General features: G+C 44.3%; 1 protein-coding gene across 4 annotated transcripts in view; it reads right to left on the minus strand.

The window, feature by feature from the left end:
- Positions 1-2,008: 2,008 nt before the first annotated feature.
- The window catches only part of TMEM40 (transmembrane protein 40), a 31,892-nt gene continuing 10,175 nt past the window's right edge, over positions 2,009-23,725 (minus strand). Inside the window, exons 2-12 of one of the 4 annotated variants that reach the window (XM_042977360.1) lie at positions 17,630-17,710; positions 16,829-16,972; positions 13,424-13,513; positions 11,789-11,842; positions 9,317-9,352; positions 8,918-8,950; positions 8,481-8,528; positions 4,987-5,058; positions 4,824-4,898; positions 4,267-4,329; positions 2,009-2,554 (exon numbers count right to left, since the gene is read on the minus strand). In XM_042977360.1, the coding sequence (XP_042833294.1) occupies positions 2,499-2,554; positions 4,267-4,329; positions 4,824-4,898; positions 4,987-5,058; positions 8,481-8,528; positions 8,918-8,950; positions 9,317-9,352; positions 11,789-11,842; positions 13,424-13,513; positions 16,829-16,972; positions 17,630-17,702 (744 nt within the window). In that variant the 5' untranslated portion in view covers positions 17,703-17,710 and the 3' untranslated portion in view covers positions 2,009-2,498. Of the gene's footprint in view, positions 2,555-2,746; positions 3,507-4,266; positions 4,330-4,823; positions 4,899-4,986; positions 5,059-8,480; positions 8,529-8,917; positions 8,951-9,316; positions 9,353-11,788; positions 11,843-13,423; positions 13,514-16,828; positions 16,973-17,629; positions 17,711-23,725 lie in introns of those variants that run through there. The other 3 variants (XM_015545166.2, XM_042977362.1, XM_042977361.1) reach the window with 3 other exon arrangements.

Raw genomic sequence — 23,725 nt, forward strand, 5'->3', positions numbered from 1 at the left:
GACTTCAGCTCAGGTCATGATCTCGTGGTTCGTGGGTTCGAGCCCTGTGTCAGGCTCTGTGCTGACATCTCAGAGCCTGGAGCCTGCTTTGGATTCTGTGCCTCCCTCTCTCTCTGCCCCTCTCCCACTCCCACTCTGTCTCTCTCTCAAAAATAAATGTTAAAAAAAATTTTTTTAATAAAAAAAATAAATAAAATGGAGACGCTACCTCATGGGGTTTCCAAGAAGATTAAATGATATGATATACATGAAGTACATAGCTCCATACTCAGCAGGTAAGAAGTGCTGAACAGATAGTAGCTATTGATATTATTACCTAGATACAGAGGGATTATCATGCAAAGCATGAAAAGCACAGTGGCTGGAAAAGATACATATGGAAATATCTTTATTATATAATGGAAAAATCCTTATTATAAGTGCAAGAGAAAAGGGCCCAAAGTAAAAATAAATTACTCGTGCACTAAAGGCTCATGGGAAACACACCCAAACATCAACCATGGTTGATTTTGGGTGCTGAGATTTGGGGTAATGTTTTTTTTTCTAATATAAATGTTAAAGAGGTAATAAATCACTAAAAAAGAAGCACCAGGCTTTTAAAATTTATCTACAGATGCAATTGCGACCCTATTAGAATTCCTACTGGCTTCTTTGCAGAACTGGACAAGCTGCTCCTAAAACTTGCATGGATCCAGGACAACCAAACAGCCTTGAAAAAGAGGAATAAAGGGGGAAAACTATGTCATGGGTGTCCATGTCAGGGTCAGGCTCAGAGCTGAGTGTCGAGAGACAACACAGTTGTGACTATCAAGAACATTCCCAGGGGCGCCTGCGTGGCTCAGTTGGTTAAGCATCCAACTTCAGCTAGTGAGTTTGAGCCCCGCGTCGGGCTCTGCTGACAGCTCGGAGCCTGGAGCCTGCTATGGATTCTGTGTCTCCTTCTCTCTCTCTGTCCCTCCCCTGCTCATGCTCTGTCTGTCTGTCTCTCTCTCAAAAATAAGTAAACATTAAAAAAAATTTTTTTAAAAGAACATTCCCTACCCGTAGGTCACTATTCTTCTGAAATAATGCCTTAAGCTTCATTGAGAGAGGTGTCTTAGAGCACGAGTAGAAAAAAAAGGATGTACAAGTCCTCAGGAATTTAATTCTCTAGTTTCATGGTTTCCCAAAGAAGATTTTTTTTACCAAACCACAGTGATTTGAGGAAAAAGGGCATTTTCATACAGTACCATTTTCATAAAGCTCCATTTATTCATTTAAAACCTTATTTTGCTTCTGATGATAATTTCCCTGCTTTTTTGGTGTAAAACTATTGTTTCTTTCACAAAATGATGCTGAAAGTTGATGTTTTTTGTTGTTTTTATTGTCCTCAGTTATCAAGGGAGAGTTGGCAGCCCTCTTCCCACTTTTTATTTTATTTAATTATTTTTTTAAGATTTTCTTTTTTTTTTAAAATGTTTTTATTTATTTTTGAGACAGAGAGAGACAGAGCATGAGCAGGGGAGGGGCAAAGAGAGAGGGAGACACAGAAACTGAAGCAGACTCCAGGCTCTGAGCTGTCAACACAGAGCCCAACACGGGGCTTGAACTCACAGACTGTGAGATCATGACCTGAGCTGAAGTCAGACGCTTAACCGACGGAGCCACCCAGGCGCCCCAGATTTTCTTCTTTTTAAAGATTGTTTTTAATGTTTATTTTTGAGAGAGAGAGAGAGAGGGAGAGAGAGAGATAGGGAGAGAGAGATGGGGGGAGACAGCAAGTGGGGGAGAGGCAGTGAGAGAAGAGGACAGAGGATCCAAAATGGGCTCTGTGCTGACAGCAGAGAGCCGGATGCAGGGCTCAAATTCATGAACCATGAGATCGTGACCTGAGCCGAAATTAAGAGTCACACACTTAACCGACTGATCCACCCAGGCACCCCTAAAGGTTTTATTTCTAAGTAATCTCTACACCCAACACAGGGCTAGAACTCACAACCCTGAGATCAAGAGTCCCACACTCCCCGGACTGAGCCAGCCAGGCGCCCCCCTCCTGTCACTTTGTAAAAAATATTCTCTAACTTTGAGAAATCCCAAAGTTTGGGAAACACTGGGAAAAACTGCAGCAGCCTCAGGGCTGCTGTGCCTGGGATGGGGGCTGAGACTAGCCACACTTTGTAAGGAAGCTCAGAGTAAGGAGAACACAGGTTTGGGTTCAAATCACAGCTCCGCCACTTACTGTAGGAACTCAAACAAGTCACTAAACTTCTTTGAGTCTCTGTTTCGCCATCTGCAAAATGAGGATGATTGACACCTCTCAAAGCTGCTATGAGAATGAAACCAGATAACATATGTGACTGTACCTGGACCATCAAAAACACTTGAGAAAATATCCTCCAAGAGTCTGTGAGCTCAGTGAAGGTCCCACTTTCCTCTTCTGCACGTTGAAGAGTTCTCATTTCTTCGGTCGTTCTTTACTTTCTCACTCTGGTTTCTTCTGGGTGTTCTCTAGCTTGTCACTATTGTTCTTGACATGCGAATCCAGATCTGAATACATGCTGTTGGTGTGGACTAGCTGTGTAAAGTAGGATCTACTGTCACCTCCTCCAATCTAGACTCTGTACCTCCATTTACGAAACCCAAGTTTGCAACAGATTTTTGTGTATGTGTGCTCCTATTTTACTGCTTTGGTATTTGTTGGGCTTAGAGTACCTAACAGCCCCAGATCTTTTCATAGCAATGTTTGTAAAACCCTGTTTCTGAACTTGTGCCATCAAGGGACTTTACATTTATTCCCTTTTACACCTTATCCAGTAGACAAGGTGCCCTCCCCAACTAGATGGGGTCAAAGGAGACTCCCAGTGTGTTCTCATGCTCAAGAAACCTGAAGGAACATTTAGCTGATTCTTTTTTAGTCCAGGGAAGAAAATGTTTATTTGAATCTTGATGGAATCCAAGGCAGCGGGGCTGGTGCTAGGTGATGGGGCTGAGACAAGGTGCTGTGGCTTTAGTCCCCAACATCTCACCTGTATCAGGTTCACCTGGGGGCCTGGCATGATGGTTCCCTGCCTTATGTCAGTGGGCTGTCTGTCTTTCCTCGTTGATTCAAAAGATGAAGAGCCCACCTGGATGCCCTAGGGACTCTAGAGAAATCTGAAGCCCACACAAATTATAGCTTGTAGGGCCCAGGGGTCTCCTACTGTCTCCTGAGAGCAGTGACATCCTAGAATCCTCCTGCTTGATCCAGGTAACTTGGAGGAGATAGGCCTGGCACCTTCCCTCTGCATGTCATCCTGGCAGCTGGACTGCATGCCAGTGCTGCCCGAATGATACTTAGGCCTGGGCCGGTGCCAACGTTCAGACTACATGGAAGGAAAAGAGCTCTCTTTATTGCTCTAGCCTAGCCCGCCCGCGTGTCTCCCAGAACGTGGCTCTGTCCTTGTGCACTCGGGAGATGCAGTGGCCATCATGGTGGGGCTCAGCCTGGCTGTCGGCCCTGCCTCAGCCTCAGTCGGTCTTCCTGAACCCTGGAAAGCAAAGCCCGCAGGATAGCCTGGGATTCTGAAGGCGGCAAGGCCTCATTTCTACCATCACCCCCAGATGCCCAAATATCTCTCACAGTTGGGATAATGCAGTCACCCTAGAAGGCACAGGTTTCCAGGAATTAAATGGGTTACAGGAGACAGATATCCCCAGTGCAGAGACACACAGCCCCCTGGTCTCTCAGTTTTAAGATGTGATGGTAAGCAAAGAGCTGCTTGTCAGAAAGAAAGAAAGAAAGAAAGAAAGAAAGAAAGAAAGGGGATCTCCTTTAACCCAGCCCAGCCACACTAGCTGTGTGATCTCGCCAAGTCACTCTACCTCTCTGGGCCTCAGGTTCCTCATCAGTCAAGTGCAACATGACTGAAGTACGCCCAGTAGGCAAATAACATCATGGTGAAGATAGTGTTTGGTTTAGTGTAAAGTTCTCTGAGAAAGGAGAAATGTCCAGATGCCCTTCACTTTTCTACTGTAGTCCACCCTTCAGGTGTTTTGCTTCCATTCCTCCCACAGTTTGCACAACATACTTGCACAGTGGGTATTATTACACCCACGGCCCGGTGGAGGAAACTGAGGCTAAAAGACAATCCTGGGCCCCAGAGCTGGTAGATCAGCAGAGGCAGGACTTGAACCCGGGCCCCTGACTCCAGGCCCTGTGCTGTTGTTTCCTGTATGCTAAGCCTTATTTGCAACCAAAGACCCTGATCCGGAGGAAGGAGGTGAACATATGAAGAATGTAAACATTACCCATCAGCCTAAGCTTCTGAAGGAGGGGGATGAAGCCGTGTAGGACGCTGTGGATCCGGTACACTGCTCACAAAGAGAAAGGAACGTGAGCTTTGTGCCCCAGCAAGGGACGCAGGGTCAGCCCTCACCTACCCTCGGACAAAGGCCTACCCCACACAAACAAGGATTAATGGTGGAATTTCAGGCAGCAGGTTAAGCTTAGATAATAGTACTGGAGTTATTATTATTAAAAACAATGACCTCAAACAGCAATAACAGTGCCAGGAAACTCGGTGGATTCAGTACCCAACTCCATGAACTGCCTTGTTTTCCATATCTGGCTAATTCTGTTTGTTTGCCACTTTAAACTGTTTTTGTTGCATTTTTGTGGAGCTGCCCATTTTTTCCATGAGGTTTTGCCAATGACCTCACATTGACCTTGAAAGTGGTCAGGAAGAAAACACGAGCATAAGGAAATCTTTAAAAAATGTTTAGGTTGTGGCTTTCTGGCCCTTGGCGAGCGTCCGTGGCAGTCCAGCCACCACCCTAAAGAGTCTCTGGGGGCTGGGGGGACTTACCCAGCCCAAAGTAGATGCCAACGGTCTCCAGGGAGGCGAAGGTGAGTAGGCCGACCCCAAGGGACATGAACCAGTCTGCAAGGGCAGCGAGGAAGAGAATGGTCAGCCTGCAGGTCTGGTCCCTCCTATCCCCCCACCCTGTCCCTGTTCCCATGGCCCTCACCTGCGTAATAGTGATAACACACCAGCAAGGTCCCAATGGCAAAGCAGAGCAGGACAAAATGGAAAAACTCATCTGTAAAGGCAGAGGTGGATATTACTATTTGCTTCTTTCTCTCTCTCTTTTTTATAGTTACTAAAAGTATTCTTGTCTCTGCTCCAAAGTGACTTTAGTCAGAGATGCGGCTCCTGACCAGCCGAACTAAAACAGCACCCCAAATCCCACTCCTTTCCAGGCTTTATCTCATTTTATTATTTTTCTAACACCGACACCACTCAACTTGTTATATTTTTATTTCCACACTTATTCTCAAAAAAAAAACAAAGAAAAAATACAAAATAGATTTATTTTGTCTGTCCTCCGCAGTAGGATGCTGGGGCAGGGATTTTGCTCAGAGAATAAACCACTGCCAGGCATATAGAGCTGCCATACTGTATTTGTCAAATGAGTATTAAATGCGATTGTAAAAAAACGCATTTTTTTACAAAATTTTATAAAATTCCCTCCTTAAAAGCAAGCAGTGATTGTGAAAGCCTTTCCAGGCATATATATACCTATTTTAAAAAACAAAACCAGGGAAGTATCACAATACCAGATTTTAAGATATACTACAAAGCTTTAGTAATCAAAACAGTGTGGTATTAGCATAAAAATAGACACATAGATCAGTGGAACAGAACAGAGAGTCCAAAAATAAAGCCATGCTTTTCTGGTCAATTAATCTTCAACAAAGGAGGGAAGAATATGCAATGGAAAAAAGACGGTCTCTTTAACAAATGGTGTTGGGGAAACTGTACAGCAAAGGAATAAAACTGGATCACTTTCTTACATTATACACAAAAGTAAATTCAAAATCAATTAAAGACCTAAATGTGAGACAGGAAACCATAAAATCCCCAGAAGAAAACATAGACAGTAATTTCTTTGACATCGGCCATAGCAGCTTCTTTAGAGATAGGTCTCCTGAGGCAAGAGACCCAAAGGCAAAATTAAACAAATGAGGTTATACCAAAATAAAAACTTCTGCACAGTGAAGGAGACCATCAACAAAACAAAAAGGCAACATAGTGAATGGGAGAAGATATTTGCAAATGACATATCTGATAAGGGGTTGGTATCCAAAATATACAAAGGACTCACACAACTCAACACCGACAACAATCGTCTTCATTATCATCATCGTCATCATTATCATTATCATCATCATCCAGTTAAAAAATGGATAGAAGACATGAACAGACATTTTTCTGAAGAAAACATCCAAATGGCCAACAGACACCATGAAAGGATGCTCAATATCACTAATCGTCAGGGAAATGCAAATGAAAACCACAATGAGATTTCACTTTACACCTGTCAGAATAGCTAAAGTAAAAGACACAAGAAATAAAAAGTGTTGGCGAAGATGTGGAGAAAAAGGAACCCTCATGTAGTGCTGGTGGGAATGCAAACTGGTGCAGCCTCTGTAGAAAACCAATGCGGGGTTTCTTAAAAAAATTAAAAATAGAATTACCATACCATCCAGTAATTCCACTACTGGGTATTTACTCAAAGAAAAAGAAAACACTAATTCAAATAGATATATGCACCCTGATGTTTATAGCAGCATTGCCTACAATAGCCAAATTATAGAAGCAGCCCAAGTATCCATTGAGAGTTGAGTGGATATGCGTGTTACTCAGCCAAGGACCTGAATGGACTTAGAGGGAATGATGCTAGGTGAAATAAGTCAGTCAGAGAAAGACAAATACCATACGATTTCACTCATATGTGGAATTTAAGGAACAAAACAAACATATGAACAAAGAAAAAAGAGAGACAAACAAAAAAACAGACCCTTAAATACAGAGGACAAACTGATGGTTACTAGAGGGCAGGTGCGGGGGGCAGGGGATAAGTAAAATACATGAAGGAGACTGAGAGCACACTTATCGTGATGAGCAACGAGAAATGTATAGAATTGTTGAATCATTATATTGTACATCCGAAACTAATACAACACCGTGTATTAACTATACTTGAATTTTTAAAAAAGCAGGACCAATTTGTATACCTGCTGCTCTATCATTTGCTTTCTTCATCTCATGGATAGATTAGGACCATCTTTCCATCTTAGAACATAATAGATCTGCCCTGTTCTTTTTGACGGCTGCAGTGTTCCACGGTATAAACTTAACCCAATTTAGTTAACTGGTCCCTCATTGATAAACCTAGAAGTGTTTTTTGCTGTTACCACTGATGCTGCACAAACATCACTACACATGAATCTGTGCACGTGTTTCTGTGGGCCCGATGCCCAGAAGTGAAATTGCAGGCTTGGAGGGTTCTCCTAGCTAACACAGATGTGGAGAGGAGCCAAGACTAGGGTCTGGGCCTTGGGCAGGTGTTCAGGTGTGCTCTGGAGTGAGGTCTCCCTGCGCTTTGCCAGGCACTGGGGAGAGAACACAGGGCCTTGGACTCGGTCAAGGGGCCGTGATGAGAGGAGGCTCTGCTGTCTGTGTCCGAAGGACAATGACAATGACAGGTGGCATTAAAGACACAGGGGTTCCAAACTAAGACCATGCTCTAGGAAGGAGAGCGGAAAGGGGAATCACCTTCTTGCTTTCGGGTATAATGCCTGTCCCGCACTTTGGGAATCTCAGTGTTATTCCTGTGAGGCACATTTCATAGCCCAGGAAAGTTCTAAAGCCCTGGTTCCTTTAGCTGGACAGAGACAGAGTCAGGGGCTCACACCCAGGTGTCCTACGCCCTAAAGGTGGCCTTTTGATACAACCCTAAATGTTTCAAGGACAACTTCCATTTGTTTAATCAAACACGTTGGTCTCACATCCCTTTCTCATCCTTCTCCCTAAAGCCCTCGCAGATTCCAGGCTTAGAGCAAAGGAATTCCTTCCAGTTCTTATCACTCCTTCTCTAGAGTCTAGGCTAATCTAGCCTCAGGGCTTCCTTGCCCCCTCTAGTTCCCTATCATGACCAGAGGCCTGGGGGGCATCTATCATCCCCTTGACTCCGTGTATAGCAGCAAGAGCACAGGACCAGGGTTCAAGTCTAGGTCGTGCTACTGGCTAGCTGAAAGCCCACACGCCATCCTTGAGTCTTAGCTTCCACATCTGCACAATGGGAGTCATTATACCACCTTCTTGCCATGATTCTAAGCTGAGGTGTTTGCAAACACCACACATGACAGAGGTGGGCTGTGATCGCCCACCTCTTTTTCTAGGCCACCAGTGGACTTTCTAACCACAGAAATCTGGACCAGACAGACAGGTAGAAATAGCTTTGGGACACGAAATTCCTTACCATATATATATTTTTTTAATTTATTTTGAGGGGGAGGAGGGGCAAAGAGAGAGGAAGAGAGAGAATTCCAAGCAAGCTCTGTACTGTCAGCACAAAGCACAACGCAGGGCTCAGTCTCACGAACCATGAGATTATGACCTAAGCCGAGATCAAGATTCAGACGCCCAACTGACTGAGCCACCCAGGCACCCACTTACCATCTTTCTTTATATTCAGTCTTCTTAACTGAGAGGCTTCAACTTCTCCTTAGGAACAAGAGAGAGATGAGTGTTTACTTTGAAGAGGGGTGCCAGGTGGGGTTTTCTCTTCTCTGCCTCACTCAGACCAGCTCTCCTGGGTTCCTCTTCCTGGGTCAGAGGGCACTCACCACAGGGCCAATCAGGGCAAAGCTGTGAAGGTGGGGTGTGTCTGTCCTTGGGACCCCCACTGACCCCTTCCTCTCTACCCAACCTGAGTCTACATTCTGTTTCCTTTCTCCTGAGCTTGGAGAGCCCTTCCCAGAATCAAGGTGACACTCTGGCTGGTGATGTAGTCCCTGCTTGACTGACCCACTCTCTCAGGCTGTCTGGTCCTGCCCTAACCCCCCCGGAATGGAGGCCACCTCCCCCTCTCCTCTTGGAGTTTGTGTATTTACCACTTGCTGGGTCAGAGCCTCTCCTTCGGAGTCCTGGAAATCAGAAATACAACATTAATGCCAGACTAGCTTGGGCCCTTAACAGGTGCCTCCACCCTAGCAGAGGAAGTAGGTCACCTCTGAAAATCCCAAGTCAAATTCTCCAGCCCCCAAGGGATCTTTCTATCTATTGATTGCTGACTGAAATCCCCTTGCCTCTTGCCTAAAGCCCCTTTCTAATCTGCACTGGGCCTCTGCCTGACTGAGCCCAGGTCAGAGCCCCAGGTCTGCAAGTGGATTTGGAGTCCCCAACTCACACCCACGAACCCTGATAGCAGCTGGCTCTCTCAGGGGAAACAAAACGCCCAGACCTGTTCGTCATCAGCACTGACAACCCCTATCCCTTAACTGGACACTCACCTGATTCTCCAGAGGGCACCACCTCTCCAGGGACACCTACACAGAAGGAAAATCAGCGATCACATATCCATTATCCTCTGGGTGGGGAGCAGTTATACTGTGGGACAGATGGATCTCATTCAGAGACTTTCCATTTGATCTGAGTGGGCCAAGAGGTGACTGGAGCAGGCTGGAGGGCTATTCCATCTCGAGGGGGAACCACTACCCACCAGCCACCAAAAGCCACTGTAGAAAGGCCTGTCCAGTATTACAGGTCATCCAATTTCCCACAAGAGGCCAGAAATCCAGGTTTTACATCAACTTTTTTTTTTAATTTATTTTAATAGAGAGAGAGAGAGAGAGAGCACACACTGGAGGTGCAAAGAGAGAGAATCCCAAGCAGGCTCCACACTGTCAGCACAGAGCCCGATGCAGGGCTGGAACGAACTCACGAACCATGAGATCATGACATGAGCCGAAACCAAGAGACAGACGCTCAACCGGCTGAGCCACCCAGGTGCCCCTACATTAACTTCTTGATTATAGAAAAGGTGGGCACCTCTTGTATTCCACTGAACCAAAGACATCATTTGTGAGAAATGACATTATTTTCTATATTACTATGTAAGGAAAACCACTGCCAATTTTAATTGTAAGTTGCCAGCAATTTTCAGATGCATCCCGACCTTAGAGATACCTAAATGTGAAAAAGTAGGAGTTGTACAATTGATGAAATGTAATAATAATAATAATAATAATAATAATAACACTCTTTGAGCTAGATAAAACACATCTGCACACCTGTGGGCATCAGTTTGCAACCTCTGCCTGTTCATGACTACACAGATGCAGATGACGACACCTAGCCATGTGGCCCCAGCCCCACCAGGCCCTGAGTTCATGGGAACCAAGCTGGGCTGCACATTGGTAACTCTGGCCCCACACCCTGCTGAGTGTTGAGCTCCTTGTCTGGGCGGCTGAGGCTGATTTGAGCCCTCTGTACTTGTCCTGAGCTGCTGCCTCCCCAGTTAATCTGGTTTAGGGTGGCCTACCCACCCCATTCATCCTGATTCTTGGTGCTTATTCTAGTTCCTGGGGACCTCTCTCCCAGCCTGTCAAATCCTTTCCCTCAAGGGCAGGGAGAACCCCTTGTAGCATCCCCACTCCCCCCTCCAACAGGTAGTCACCACATCTGTACACTTCCCATTCTTCATTGGGTCAGCCTCAGGACACAAACATCAGAAGACGGCACTCGGCACACAACAATAAACATGCTGAACTGTTTTTATGCAAATAGGTCTTTATGTTGATATGCAAATAGGAAACATCATCTGCAGGTGACCTGAGGGGTCAGTACTGAGGGTACGGAGAACATACCGAGAACAGTATGAATTAATGAGACTCTAGGAGTGTAATTTACTTAGAATCTCCTAGGTCTTGGGGGGAAAAAGTAATTCACAGATTCACAAACTGTGGTGATATCTACCTTTCAGTGAATATGAATTACTTTTATGATGAGAAAAAAAACATTTTTAAATATATGTAAATGTAACCATTTCTCTCTCTTTCATTTTACACCCAGTGAAACCATTCCCACAGTAACATTTTCCTAAACCAAGTAATACTTGGCTTTGTGAAAGAGAAAGAATGAGAGAAAGAGAGAAAGGAAGGAAGGAAGGAAGGAAGGAAGGAAGGAAGGAACAAAGAAAGAAGGAAAGAAACAAAGAAAGAAAGAAAGAAAGAAACAAACAAACAAACAAACAAAGAGTTCAGGCAAGCAAATAAAACAGTATTAACTATTTACCCACAATGCTACCACCCAGAGGAAGACACAGGTAATATCTTGATGCAGAAATTAAAATATTCTATTTACCTTTCTTAGAATTATTATCTAACACCTTATTATCAGGTGTTAGGAGACTATGTGGATTAAACAAAGTTAAACAGGTTTTCATTTTCGTATCTGCAGTACGCATTTGTTAGGCTTCTTTGGCAAACTGGCTCATTCCTACAAATTGCACCCATTTCATCAAAGTGCTACCAAGCAAAGTGCCATGTCTATAACTCCTTGCTGTAATAACCACTATGTCTGGAGATGATTATTCCATGAAGTATTTAGAGATCAGATCCTTAATTTTCCCATGCATGTGTACATAGCCCACTACTCCAAGATAGTGCGTGCTAATCATGTTCTATTTCGCTGGTTGGAAAGCTCAGGCCCAGAAAGATTGGCTGACTTATCTAGGTCGCCCTGCAAGTCAAGATTATAGTTCAGAAGAGAATCCGGGGCAGTCTCCCCATGGTAGAAAATGCTTGCCCCCATCCCCATCCGCCAATGTTCTAACCATTCATCTGGCCATATTTCCTACATTTTCCTAGCACTTTTCAGTCCATTGAAACACCCTCATGATCTTGTTTCTGTCGCACAAAGTCCAGAGAGCTCACGTCTCTGTGTAGTTCCTTTTTCTCCAAGGCCACTGGACGATGACTTACCTCCATAGAGCTGAAGCTCATCCTTCAAAAGGTCAGGCTCCTCATGCACAGCACCTGAGTGGAAACATCCTTTTAGCCAGCTCTTCCCAGTCACAGTATCCCAGAAGAGCTTCCATCTCCCACACATCTGAAGTCTTAAAAAGTAACATAAGCCTTGTTTGTGCTGGGGTGAGCCTGGCAGTCTTTAAGAGGCAAGACAGCCTTCACGAGTACTTTCCCTTTACGCTGTCTGACTCCCCCCACATGATCAGAGGCAACTGTGGTCAGCTTCCTGGACCTGGGTCTGAGAGGTCCTGAGGGTCTGAGAGGACCTGAGCCTCCTTCAAAGTCAATAGTCAGAGTTGCCATTTATTAAGCACTTATTATGTACTAACACGGAACTTAGATATTTATATTTAACATTTTGTTAGAACCCTGGGGTGACTGAGTGGCTCAGTCAGTTAAACATCCAACTCTTGATTTCCATTCAGGTCATGATCTCACAGTTCATGAGATCCAGCCCTGCCTTGAGCTCTGTGCTGACGGTGTGGGGCCTGATTGGGGTTCTCTCCCTGCCCCTTCCCTGCTTGTGTGCTCTCTCAAAATAAAAAACTAAACTTAACAAAAAATACTTTGTTAGATCCTTATGGAAATCCAATGAAGAAGGTATGAGTATCTCTTCTTCCCCCATTTTATGGGTAAGGGAACTGAGGGCCACAAAGTTAAATTATTCCCTGAAGGTCACGTGGCCAGTAAGTGGCAATTCCAGGGTTCAAACCCAGATCTGTAACCAAAACCTGCAATCATAATCACTTTTATCTTCAAAAATAGAGCCCAGAACTCAACTCTAACTTCCTGGGCAGCATTTATTAAACATCTCCCAGGTTCTGTGTGCCAGGTTCTGTACTAGGCATTAATACAGACTCTTCACCTCATGGTCTTTTCTTCCCACAACCCACTTAGGCCAAAATGTATTTAAATTTTTTATTTTTGCAAAAGTTTTCTTCTGGTTGTTAAAATAGAACATGTTCACTGTATAATTTTTATAGCCAAAAAAGTGAAAGCCAAAAATCACCCACAATTTAACCATCCAGAGATATCCAGAGATAACCACTCCTGACGCTTTGCTATTTTTCCTTCCAGTCTTATTTATGGCCACGTATGTGTGAATTTTTACAGAGTATATATGAGATCAAACCAGTCATATGATTTAGCATCTTTCTTGGTCACTTCAGAGATGTATGAAGAACAGAACTGTAGCCAGGGAAGGGTGTATTTTACTGTCGTTGGACATGAGGCTGCTTGCCATTGGTGCCTTACTATAAACACTGCTGTGAGGAACATCCTTAAAAAAAACTTTTAAGCATTTATTCATTTTTCAGAGTAAGAGCGACAGAGCATGAGCAGGGGAGGGGCAGAGAGATAGGGAGACACAGAATCAGAAGCAGGCTCCAGGCTCTGAGCTGTCAGCCCAGAGCCCAATGCAGGGCTTGAACTCACAGACTGCGAGATCATGACCTGAAGTCAGACGCTCAACCGACTGAGCCACCCAGGCACCCTGTGAAGAACATCTTCACGCAGGTATGCTCATTCCCACTGAGAAACTCAATCAGGAGCTGGGTGGGCAAAGGAGAAATGGCAAGGCTTATCGCCTACCAGGTGAGCTGTCCCTGGGAGGGTGTCCAGCCCCTTGGCTCTGCCGACGTTTTCCAGTTACTCTGGGATGCTGGTCCTCATCACTGCTCCCTGCAAGGAACAAACACAAACTCTAGGAGAACCTCAGCCTGGCATGAGCCTGAAATACATTCGTTCTGATGTTTGTTCTCAGAATTTAGCTTATATGAGGAGTGTGATCTGGAGGAAAGAGCACTGTTTGGCGGGGAGGGGCGGTGGTGAGGGAGGGGTAGGAGATCAGCCACAAACTTTCTGTGTGACCTTGGACAACTCATTTAATATTTCCACTGTTGCTTTCATGAAGATAAGATGAGGTCACCTGAGGCATCCTATGATAAGCACAGGGGCTGTGTCATCTCTGTGTCCCCACATCATGCTGACTCTCTTTGCTCCCACTGGGAAAGCCCTTCCCATTTGTCTCCTTTATCTTGAAAATTAAGGAGTAGGAAGGCTTTTCTAACTGCCCCAGTTCACGCTAATCGTCACCCTCCCTCATCTGGGTTACGATCGCATCAGCTATCTGTGCTTGACACAGTGGGCATGAGGGCCAGCGGTGATGGTGTTCGTCTCTCCAACCATCTTGAACTCCTGAAGGACAAGGCCTGGGTCCCTACTGTTCTAAGGGTGCCCAGCCGGGAGGAGGAGCTTGATCAAGACTTGAAGAATGACAGAGTTGTTAGCACTTGGACCAGTCAGTGTTGCAGGAATTCAGGCCTGGGAGCCAGGAGTTCCTGGCTTCAGGTCCAGAGGACTCCCTTTGCCTGAGGATGACCGAATGGCTCTGGCAGCGTGAATGTCCCTCAGTGTGCTTGAAGAGCTCCTGCTTAATCGTGGATAAATTTTAAATTTCCAGGAAGCTAGATTAACTGTGTTTTAAAATCAGCGCATATGTGATGTCAGCTAGGTGCAGAGGAAAACGCATCAGGAAGTACATCAAGATTACAACAGCAGGCGTGACTGGGTGGCTCAGTTGGTTGAGCTTCCAACTCTTGGTTTTGGCTCAGGTCATGCGCTCAGGGTCCTGAGAATGAGCGCTGTGTCTGGCTCGGCGTTGAGCATGGAGCCTGCTTGAGATTCTTTCTCTCCTTCTCTCTCTGCCCCTCTTTCTCTCTCTAAAAAATAAATTAAATTAAGAAAAAAAAGATTGCAACGGCAGTATTTATCTCAGAAGATGGGATTTTGGTTAGCTTCTATTTTCTTCTTTTCTGTATTTTATAAATAATAATCAATGTAAAAAAAACTTTTTCATTGCGTTTTGCAAAATATAAAACAACACAGAAAATGAAACAAAACATTATTCCAAATTCTATCGGCCAGGGACAACCTCCCTCAACATGAAAAATGAACATTATTTTAGCTTTCTCTATGATGTATTCATAATATGTAATTTTTTATAAAAGGTATTATAGTATTAAATGCTTTCTAAAATGAGGACAATTTTTATATGTGCTCTCTAATTCGATTATTTAAAAAAGTAACCCTGGCAGAAAGAGTCACAGTTTGCTGCTACTTGGTACCCCAGTATCCATCCCAGAGCCTAGCACATGTTGGTGCTTAACAAATATTTACTGAATAAATGTAAGGAAACACAGTAATATGTGTTCAGTGATTATCTCTGGGTGACAGAGCAAAGGGTGATTTTCTTCTTCTTTCTACTTCCTTATATGCTCCATATTTTTACAGTGTTTCTATGTGCAATCTTGCACAATAAAAAGTTTTAATTAAAAAGCAACAGGATGCATTAAAAAAGATATATAGGGAGAGGAGTACTGGCTGCTGGACTATGAGTTAGGGTCCCCAGTATGGAGGAAGGCTGAGGATACAGTGAAGTGCCAGCCAGGCTTGGGGTCGAAAGGGCTAATGGTCACCAGCAAAGCCCAAAGCATGGGCAGGGTGTGAGTTCTAGCAGCAGACCAGCCTTTGTGGATCAGAGATCAGAATCCCGATATCAGCATGTCTCTGTGCTTCTGTGTTTCTTTTCTTGTTGCTTTTTCCTTAGTGTTCAGTTTTGCTAATCACAGGCAGTCCCATGTGTGCTGCAGAGACCTGAGGAAAGGGGCTTATGGTCACACTTGGGGGAGGACATTTGTAGGGGAGCAGCACCCCCGAGGGTCAACCTGAATGGGAAGACAGAATGTCACCTCCCACCCAGGGAGGAGAAAAAAAAAGGACAAGCAAGAGCCCCCTAATACCGAGAAACTCTTCTTCCAGGGCTAAACCTAATCGGGGATGGGTGTGTATATCCATTCTTAATTCTCGAACAATAAGGGTTTGAACTGTCTGGGTCTACTTAAATGCAGATTTTTTTTTTTTTAAGTTTTTTTTTTTTTTAATTTAATTATTTTGAAGGAGACAGAAACAGTGCAGTGGGGGAGGGGCAGAAAGAGAGGGAGAGAGAATCCCAAGCAGGCTCCACACTGCCAGCACAGAGCCCGATGTGGGGCTCGACACGAAACCAGGAGATCATGACCTGAGCCGAAACCAAGAGTTGGATGCTTAACCGACTGAACCACCCAGGCGCCCCCGTAAGCAGATTTTTTTTTTACCTCACTGCGTTATAAATGTATTTTCTTTTCCTTTTCCTACTTTTTTTTTTTTAATTTTAGATATTTAAATATTTATTTATTTAGAGCACACAGGCCAGGGAGGGGCAGAGAGAAAGGGAGAAGAGAGAATCCCAAGCAGGCTCCAGCTGACAGCACAGAGCCCAGCATGGAGCTCGATCTCACAAACTGCGAGATCATGACCTGAGTCGAAATGAAGAGTCTGTTGCTTAACCATCTGAGCCACTCAGGCACTCCAGGGGATAATCTTAACAGTTTTTTTTTTAGAGCTGTTACCATGTGCAAGGTGCTAAGACTTTAGATGTGTAAAGAATGTAATCCTCCCCACAATTCCATGAGGTAGTAGCTTTTGCTATCATCCCCAGTTTATAGATGGGGGCCCCAAAGCACATTGGGTTTAGCAGTTTACCCAAAAGGACACATAGCTGGTGAGTGGCAAAGAAAGGGTTTGGACCTAGGCAGGCTGGTGCACTGAGTTCAACAGCAGAGTGCTCCTGAAAAGCCTAAAATTACTTTACATGAGACGCAGCCGCTTGAGGGGGTTTCTGGGAAGCATGAAAACTAGCTGCAAAGATATCACAGAATAACAAAATACTCAGGATATGACGGCAAAAATTTTTAAACAGAGGACCAAATTCTCTGTGTGGTCAGTTATTAACTGTGTACAAGTTGCATATATCGACAGGTGGGGTCTGGAAGGGAATATGGAAAAATAGAGTTGAAGTATCAAGGCAGGAGATTATGGGGGATTGTTTTCTCATGTAAATGCTTTTCTTGAATAATATTATGAATATATATACATATGTACTAATCTTTGCTATACCTGAAGAAGAGGAGGATGACGAAGAGGAAGAGGAGGAGGAAGATGAAGAGGAGGAGGAGGAGGAAAAACACTTGTCTCTCTTGGGTTGTTCTTGAGGAAAGAGTCCAGCTTCCCTGTCTTGCTTGTGGAAATCCGTCTCTCCATCTGGGAGGCACACATAGGCAAGGATGAGTGTTTCTTGCCCTTCCTACCCCAGAGACCACCAAGACCTCCCCAGGTGTCTCCTTGGACTTGGGGGCCAGGAATGGCTGGGATCTTTTCCCAAACATGTAGGGCCAGTGGAAGGTGCAGGAGATCAGAATTCTCAGAAGCCTCGGGGGCTCTAGGAAGGCCCAAGGCATAAATTTCTCTGAATATGGAGACTAGAGAGGGGCTTTTCAGCCCCCATCCTGCCCAGAGGTCACTAGACTGTGTCGCCGAGGTAGGATTCACTGTAAATTACAGGGCAGGTATGATCTGGTCAAGCGAACCCTCTCATCCCCCATTCTGGGGCCGAGCAGGACCATTCCCACCTTCTCAGAACTCTCCCCAGTGCAAGACCCTCTCCTAAGTCCCCAGAACCCCCTTGAGATTTGGGAAGCAACTGAGGGTCTGCAAAGCTAAAGAGTTCTAGGGGACAGACTGGACCAAGTGTGTGTGTGCGTGCATGTGTGTGTGTGTAAAACACTACTTCTCCAGAGGATTCAACTGTGACTTGAGCCACTGTGAAACATGAGCTAAGCAGAGCCTTCTGTTCATCAGCACTGCTGGACTCTACCTCCCACATGGCTTTGCCCAGAGGGTGAGAGGAGGCAAACATACAGTCCAGATCTTCTGTTTCTCCAGGGACTCGACTGTGATCTTGAGTCTGGGAAGAAGGTCCTGAAGTCTCCATGGTTTTCCCTGGAAGAATAACAGTAAGTAATTAGAATAACAATAATAATTAATTTCACCTCAGTTAATCCCCTTAATGTGTAAACAGCTTGGCAAATAAAGAAGAAAAAGACAAACACCCAATATTCAAAAATACAAGAAAACAACTTATAAAAAAAGAATATACAATTAGGGAAATTTAAATAATGATCATCTTTTGATAATATTGGTAACTTATTTATTTTTTTAAAAAATAGACTTTAGTTGTTAGAGCAGTTTGAGGTTCACAGCACAATTGAGTGGATGGTACAGACAGAGATAACTAACATGCCCCCTGGCCCCAAACATGTATTTTTAGGTGTGATATTTATTTATTTATTTATTTATTTATTTATTTATTTTATTAAAAAAAATTTTTTTTTTAACGTTTTATGTATTTTTGAGGCAGGGAGAGACAGAGCATGAACAGGGGAGGGTCAGAGAGAGGGAGACACAGAATCTGAAATAGGCTCCAGGCTCTGAGCTGTCAGCACAGAGCCCGACGCGGGGCTGGAACTCACGGACCGAGAGATCATGACCTGAGACGAAGTCGGCCGCTTAACCGACTGAGCCACCCAGGCGCCCCTAGGTGTGATATTTATATAAGGTTATATTGAGTTAAAGTGTCTGTAAATGTAAGGATAAATACTGAAATTTTTATGATAAAATTATATGATGTCTGGGACTTTCTTCAACATGATCTTATTGGGGGATTGGAGGGTGTAGGTTGGAGTCCAAATAAACAAACACGACCACGAGTTAATAGTTATCGGAGCTCTATCAAAATATAAATTGTGGTTATCTCTGAGTGGTGATATAATGTATTTTTCGTTTCTTATTTTTACTTTATATTTTCTAAATTTTTAACAGTATTGCTTTTGTTGTAATAAAATAGCCAAGAATCTTTCCTTAGTTAAAAATGTAATATGCCAATATCAGAATAGTATATATCAGTGTATATCAGTACTTAAGCCCTTTTACAAAGGGCTTCTCTGAGCCTGATCACAAACCAAAGTCAGGTAGGAGTTTGGCTTAATTGCTCCTCACATTTGAATTATAGTTTCTAGACAACAAAACTTCCCCAAATATTGTCTCCTTTGACTGTTACAATCACCCTTCAAGGTATTTTTATTACCCCTATGTTATAGAGGCACAGAACCCATATGAATACACCTCAAAACATTGGTCTGGGGCACAAAACTACTCAAAGGCCACTCTGGAGTCCAGCCCTGCTGGAATGCCTTTCCAGCATTTCCATGCATTTCCATGGAATTCCAGCATCCACGATTATGGTGACGGTAAGGGCAGGAAGCAGGCACTTGAAGGTGAAGAGCAAAGTTTGGAAATCTATCTCATCAGGACACTATACTCCGTACTTTCCTGAAATTCTGAGAGGGAGCTAGAGGTAACTCTGAGGGTGGCTTTCAGGTGAACGTAAAAGAAGGCCATAACAGTGGCCTTGGAAAATCCAAATGGCTGACCAGAGTCAGCTAGTGCTCTCGGTGGGGAAGATATATGGAGAAGGGCCTCCCTACAAAGCCTTTATTTTAGCTGGGCACATGGCCACCCAGCTACGGACTATGTTCCCAGCATCCCTTGAAGCTAAGTGTGGCCATTTGACTACATTCCTGCCAATGGAATGTGTGTGGATGTGATACGTGTGGTGGTGTGACAGTAACTGTTTAATGGCTCTCCAGGAAAAAAAGTACATACGCATGCACACACACACACACACACACACACACACACATTTGTTATAAGTTTACTGATGTAAAAAATGCATAGCATACAGTTTACAAATAATAAAATATACAGTACTCTTTATTGCAAATCCCACACACCTGTAACTTCAGTGTGATTTGGAATTTCTTGCAAAACCTGCTATCAGTTTTTTATAAGTCCATCACCAGCAATAGTGTCAAAATCAAACTACTATAAGTTATTGATTACTATCAGTTTCAGCAAAAAAGTTGCCGACATGATTGATGAACGTGAATACTCCTAATGTAAATGTCAGCTGATATTTTCTTTCACATTAACGAGTAAGACAAAAGTGAAACAACCAAGGCATTCATTGTCACAGTTTGTCAGTGATATGAGCAACTTCTTTGCTGAATCGCATTAGTTTTCAAATTCCAGAAGACTATTTTCTCAACTTGTGCTATTTACAATGTAATGGCTGTAGGTGCAACCCAGTTTTAGGTTGAATCTGCATTATTAGTGTTTTCTTGATCACTTTCTAACATTTAGACCATCAACAAAACGAACCATCAAGCTCTGATTTGTAGAGGTGACTATTTTCTGTGGTGTAAATACTCCCACCATGACTGATTTCAAGCTACCAATATGAGGTCATGGAGTGCAGAGTCAGGAAGGGATGTACCATAGAACACATTATGTGGTGTTTCTAACCTATGAAAATCTACCTATGAAAATCTCAAGTGCCTAGGTAATAGCAGAAAGTAGTGAAATAAATTAGGAAGTCATACATTTTGAGCACGTATTAACTTTGTTTTTTAATATATTTTATTTAATTGTACATTTCTTTTTTTATTAAAACTTTTTATTCTTATTTTTTTAATGTTTTTATTATTTATTTTGGAGACACAGAGAGAGCGAGAGAGAGAGAGAGAGAGAGAGAGAGAGAGAGAGAGACAGAATGTGAACTGGGGAGGGGCAGAGAGAGAGGGAGATACAGAACCCGAAGCAGGCTCTAGGCTCTGAGCTGTCAGCACAGAGCCCAACACGGGGCTTGAACTCACAAACCATGAGATCATGACCTGAGCCGAAGTTGGCCATCTAACCAACTGAGCCACCCAGGTGCCCCTAAAACATTCTTTTTTAAAAATGTTTATTTTTGAGAGAGACTGAAAAGGAGAGCAAGTGGGGAAGGGGCAGACAAAGAGGGAGACAGAGGATCCAAAGCGGGGTCGGCGCTGACAGCAGAAAGCCTGATGCAGGCCTCGAACTCATGAACAAAGAGATCATGACCTGAGCCGACATCGGATGCCCAAACGACTGAGCCACCCAGGTGCCCCTTAATTGTACATTTCTATAACTTAATAAAGGTTGGGCTTAATAATCAGCGTCCAAAGTTCCTAAAGATTTAACAATCTATGCTCACAGGTGATACAGCCTGGTGTCAGCTCCAGGCATACTTCTGCTTGCATTCTACTTCCTCTTTCCTGCTTTGCATATGCTGGAACTCAGACACCGGGTGGGGGTGGGGGGAAGTGAAACAATCTCCTTCATGCATAACAAGCCAATACCCCAGGGAATTCCTGAGCAAGAAGTCAAAAGGAAATCTAAGCCTGGAAAGGCCTCATGCCCCAGAGCCACCAGCCCATCCGAACCTGCCTCTGATCAGCTATGTGCACGGAAATAAACTTCTCTCTTATTTGAGCCTGTGATTTGGTCTATTTGTTACAGCAGCATTGCCTGTTGTGCAGGCTTCATTTGGAAGCCTCCCATATTTCTTCTCCCAGTTCAGAGGCTAAGCCCTCAACTTGGGGTAGATTCCCTACTCTCTGACCAGTTTAGATTAGGGTTACTAACCTCAACGCTCCTGACATTCAGCACCGATGATTCTTTGTATGTGCGAGGTGTTTAGCCTCCCGACTAGATGCCAGGAGCATCCCCCAACGAGTTGTTGTGATGGTCAAAAATGTCTCCAGATACTGCTCAATGTCCCCCGGGGGCAAAAGTCACCCCCACTTGAGAACCACTTGTATAGAGAATCTATCCTTTTTTAAAAATTTAATTGTGTTAAGATTTTTTATTGAGGTATAATTGGCATATAACATCATATCTGTTTCAGGTGTACAACATGATGATTCAATATTTGTATACATTGTGAAATGATCACCACAGTAAATCTAGTTACCATATGTTCCCATACAGAGTTACAAATTCTTTTTCTTATGATGAGAACTTTTAAGATCTATTCTTTTAGCAACTTTCAAATATGCACTACTGTATTATTAACCATAGTGACCATATTGTACATTACATCCCCAGGACTTATTTATTTTATTCCTGAAAGTTTGTACCTTTTGACTGACCATTTCAGCCATCCCCAGCCCCTGTCTCTGGAAATCACCAATCTGTTCCCTGTATCTATGAGTTTTGGGTTTTTACATGTATGTATGGTTGTTTTTAGTGCAGAATCTAATCTTTTTTTGAGAGAGAGAGAGAGAGAGAGAGAGAGAGAGACAGCGAGTGAGCAGGGGAGGGGAAGAGAGAAGGGGGAGACAGAGGATCCAAAGCAGGCTCTTTGCTGTCAGCAGAGAGCCCGATGTGGGGCTCAAACTCACAAACCATGAGGTCATGATCTGAGCTGAAGTCGGACGCTTAACTGACTGAGCCACCCAGGAGCCCTGGTACAGAATCTACTCTTAATCCACCACAAGACCTTGGCAAGGCAATATCCTTCCCTGTGCCTCAAAGGCAGGCCATCTGGGCCTGGATCCTATCAGACACTTCTAGTTGTGGATATTGGGCAAATTAATCTCTCGCTGTCGCAGTTTCCTCATCTGTAAAATGGGGACAATAATAGTGCTTCTCTCATAGTGTTGTTGCGAAAATGGCATGAATTAAAACACGTAAAGCATTTAGAACAATGCTTGGTATAAAGCAGGAGTGAAATAAATGCCAGCTGAGATGAAGTCAGGCCTCCAGACCTAGGCCATTCTTTCTTACTGTCAAAATTTGTATCTGACCTTCCAAGCACAGCTCAAATGCCACCTCCTTCATGAAGCCCTGTGCCAGTTGCTAGTACCTAACCAATCTCCAGCCTCCTTACCTCACTCCCTTAATCCTCCTCCCCTCAGCGCCCCTGAAGACAGCATTTGTATAGTGTATACAAGCAGATGGACCAGGGTCCAACCACATTCCTGTCACCTGTGCATGGGATGCCCTTGGGCAGACGGGTCCCCTTCTCTCAGCTCTAGTGATCTCAGTTGTGAACTGGTGATGGTAGAACCACAGGGAGGAAAGATGGCCAGGGCCTGCCCTTAGCAGGGCTCAGTGAATGTGAGTTTCCTCTTTTACAGACCTCCTATTACTCTCGACCATTCGGTGTCCAGCCCCAGGCCTGCCCATGCCCTGTCAAAGTAGTGTCTGACCTTCCAGGCACAGCTAAAATGTCACCTCCTTTATAAAGCCCTGTGCTAGTTGCCTAACCAGTCCTCATCCTCCCTACCCTACCCTACTCAGCCCTGCCCTTCTTTCTTGCTAACAAAACTGCAATTTTGTTCTTCCAGCTCCAGTTAGATACTTGTTTTCTCAACCTCCCTTGTATCTGGGAGTGGCCGTGCGACCCAGTTTTGGCCGAGGAGAAGTGAGCAGGGGTTTGGCTGGGGTTCTGGGAAAGGTTTTGCTTCTCCTGACAAAAGAAACCAACAGTGCTGGTGCTGTGCCTTGGGTCTCCTTCCTTCCTTGAACATGAACCAGCTGAGCCACCCAGGAGCCCCTGTAGTCAGAATTTTTGATACACACTTCCCCTTTCCTATATCACATTTATGTTAATTGAGCACCTACTATGTGCTAGCATTGGGGATACATGGTGAACAAGTTACATCCCTGTCCTCAAGGAATTTTGTGGTAGACCAGGGGGCTGTGGGAGCCCAGGGGACAAATCAGACCAGAGTTAGTCAGGGAAGATTCCTGAAGGAGGGAATGCTGGGGTGAGTTTGGAAGGGCCAGAGGGAACAATGTGCAAAGGCATACAGGCAAGGGGCTTTGTCCCACATGGGAAACAGTTGCAGGAAATAACTCTAAAGAAGAAAGGGATTTGGGGGAGGCCCAGAGTGGACCTCCACCTTATCCCCAGGCATATTGCTCTCCTGAGCCTAGTCAATTCTGCCTCATACCAGACTCTTCTTCCTCAAGGAAGGGCACTTTGTTGCACAATTCCAGGGACCACTGTTCTTATTCACCTTCAGATCTCTCTGCTCAGGGCTCAGCAGAGGGTCTGACACACCCAGGGTGTGTCTCCTCCACTAGAGC

This window comes from Panthera tigris, chromosome A2 (assembly GCF_018350195.1).
Source record: "Panthera tigris isolate Pti1 chromosome A2, P.tigris_Pti1_mat1.1, whole genome shotgun sequence".
Taxonomy (NCBI): domain Eukaryota; kingdom Metazoa; phylum Chordata; class Mammalia; order Carnivora; family Felidae; genus Panthera; species Panthera tigris.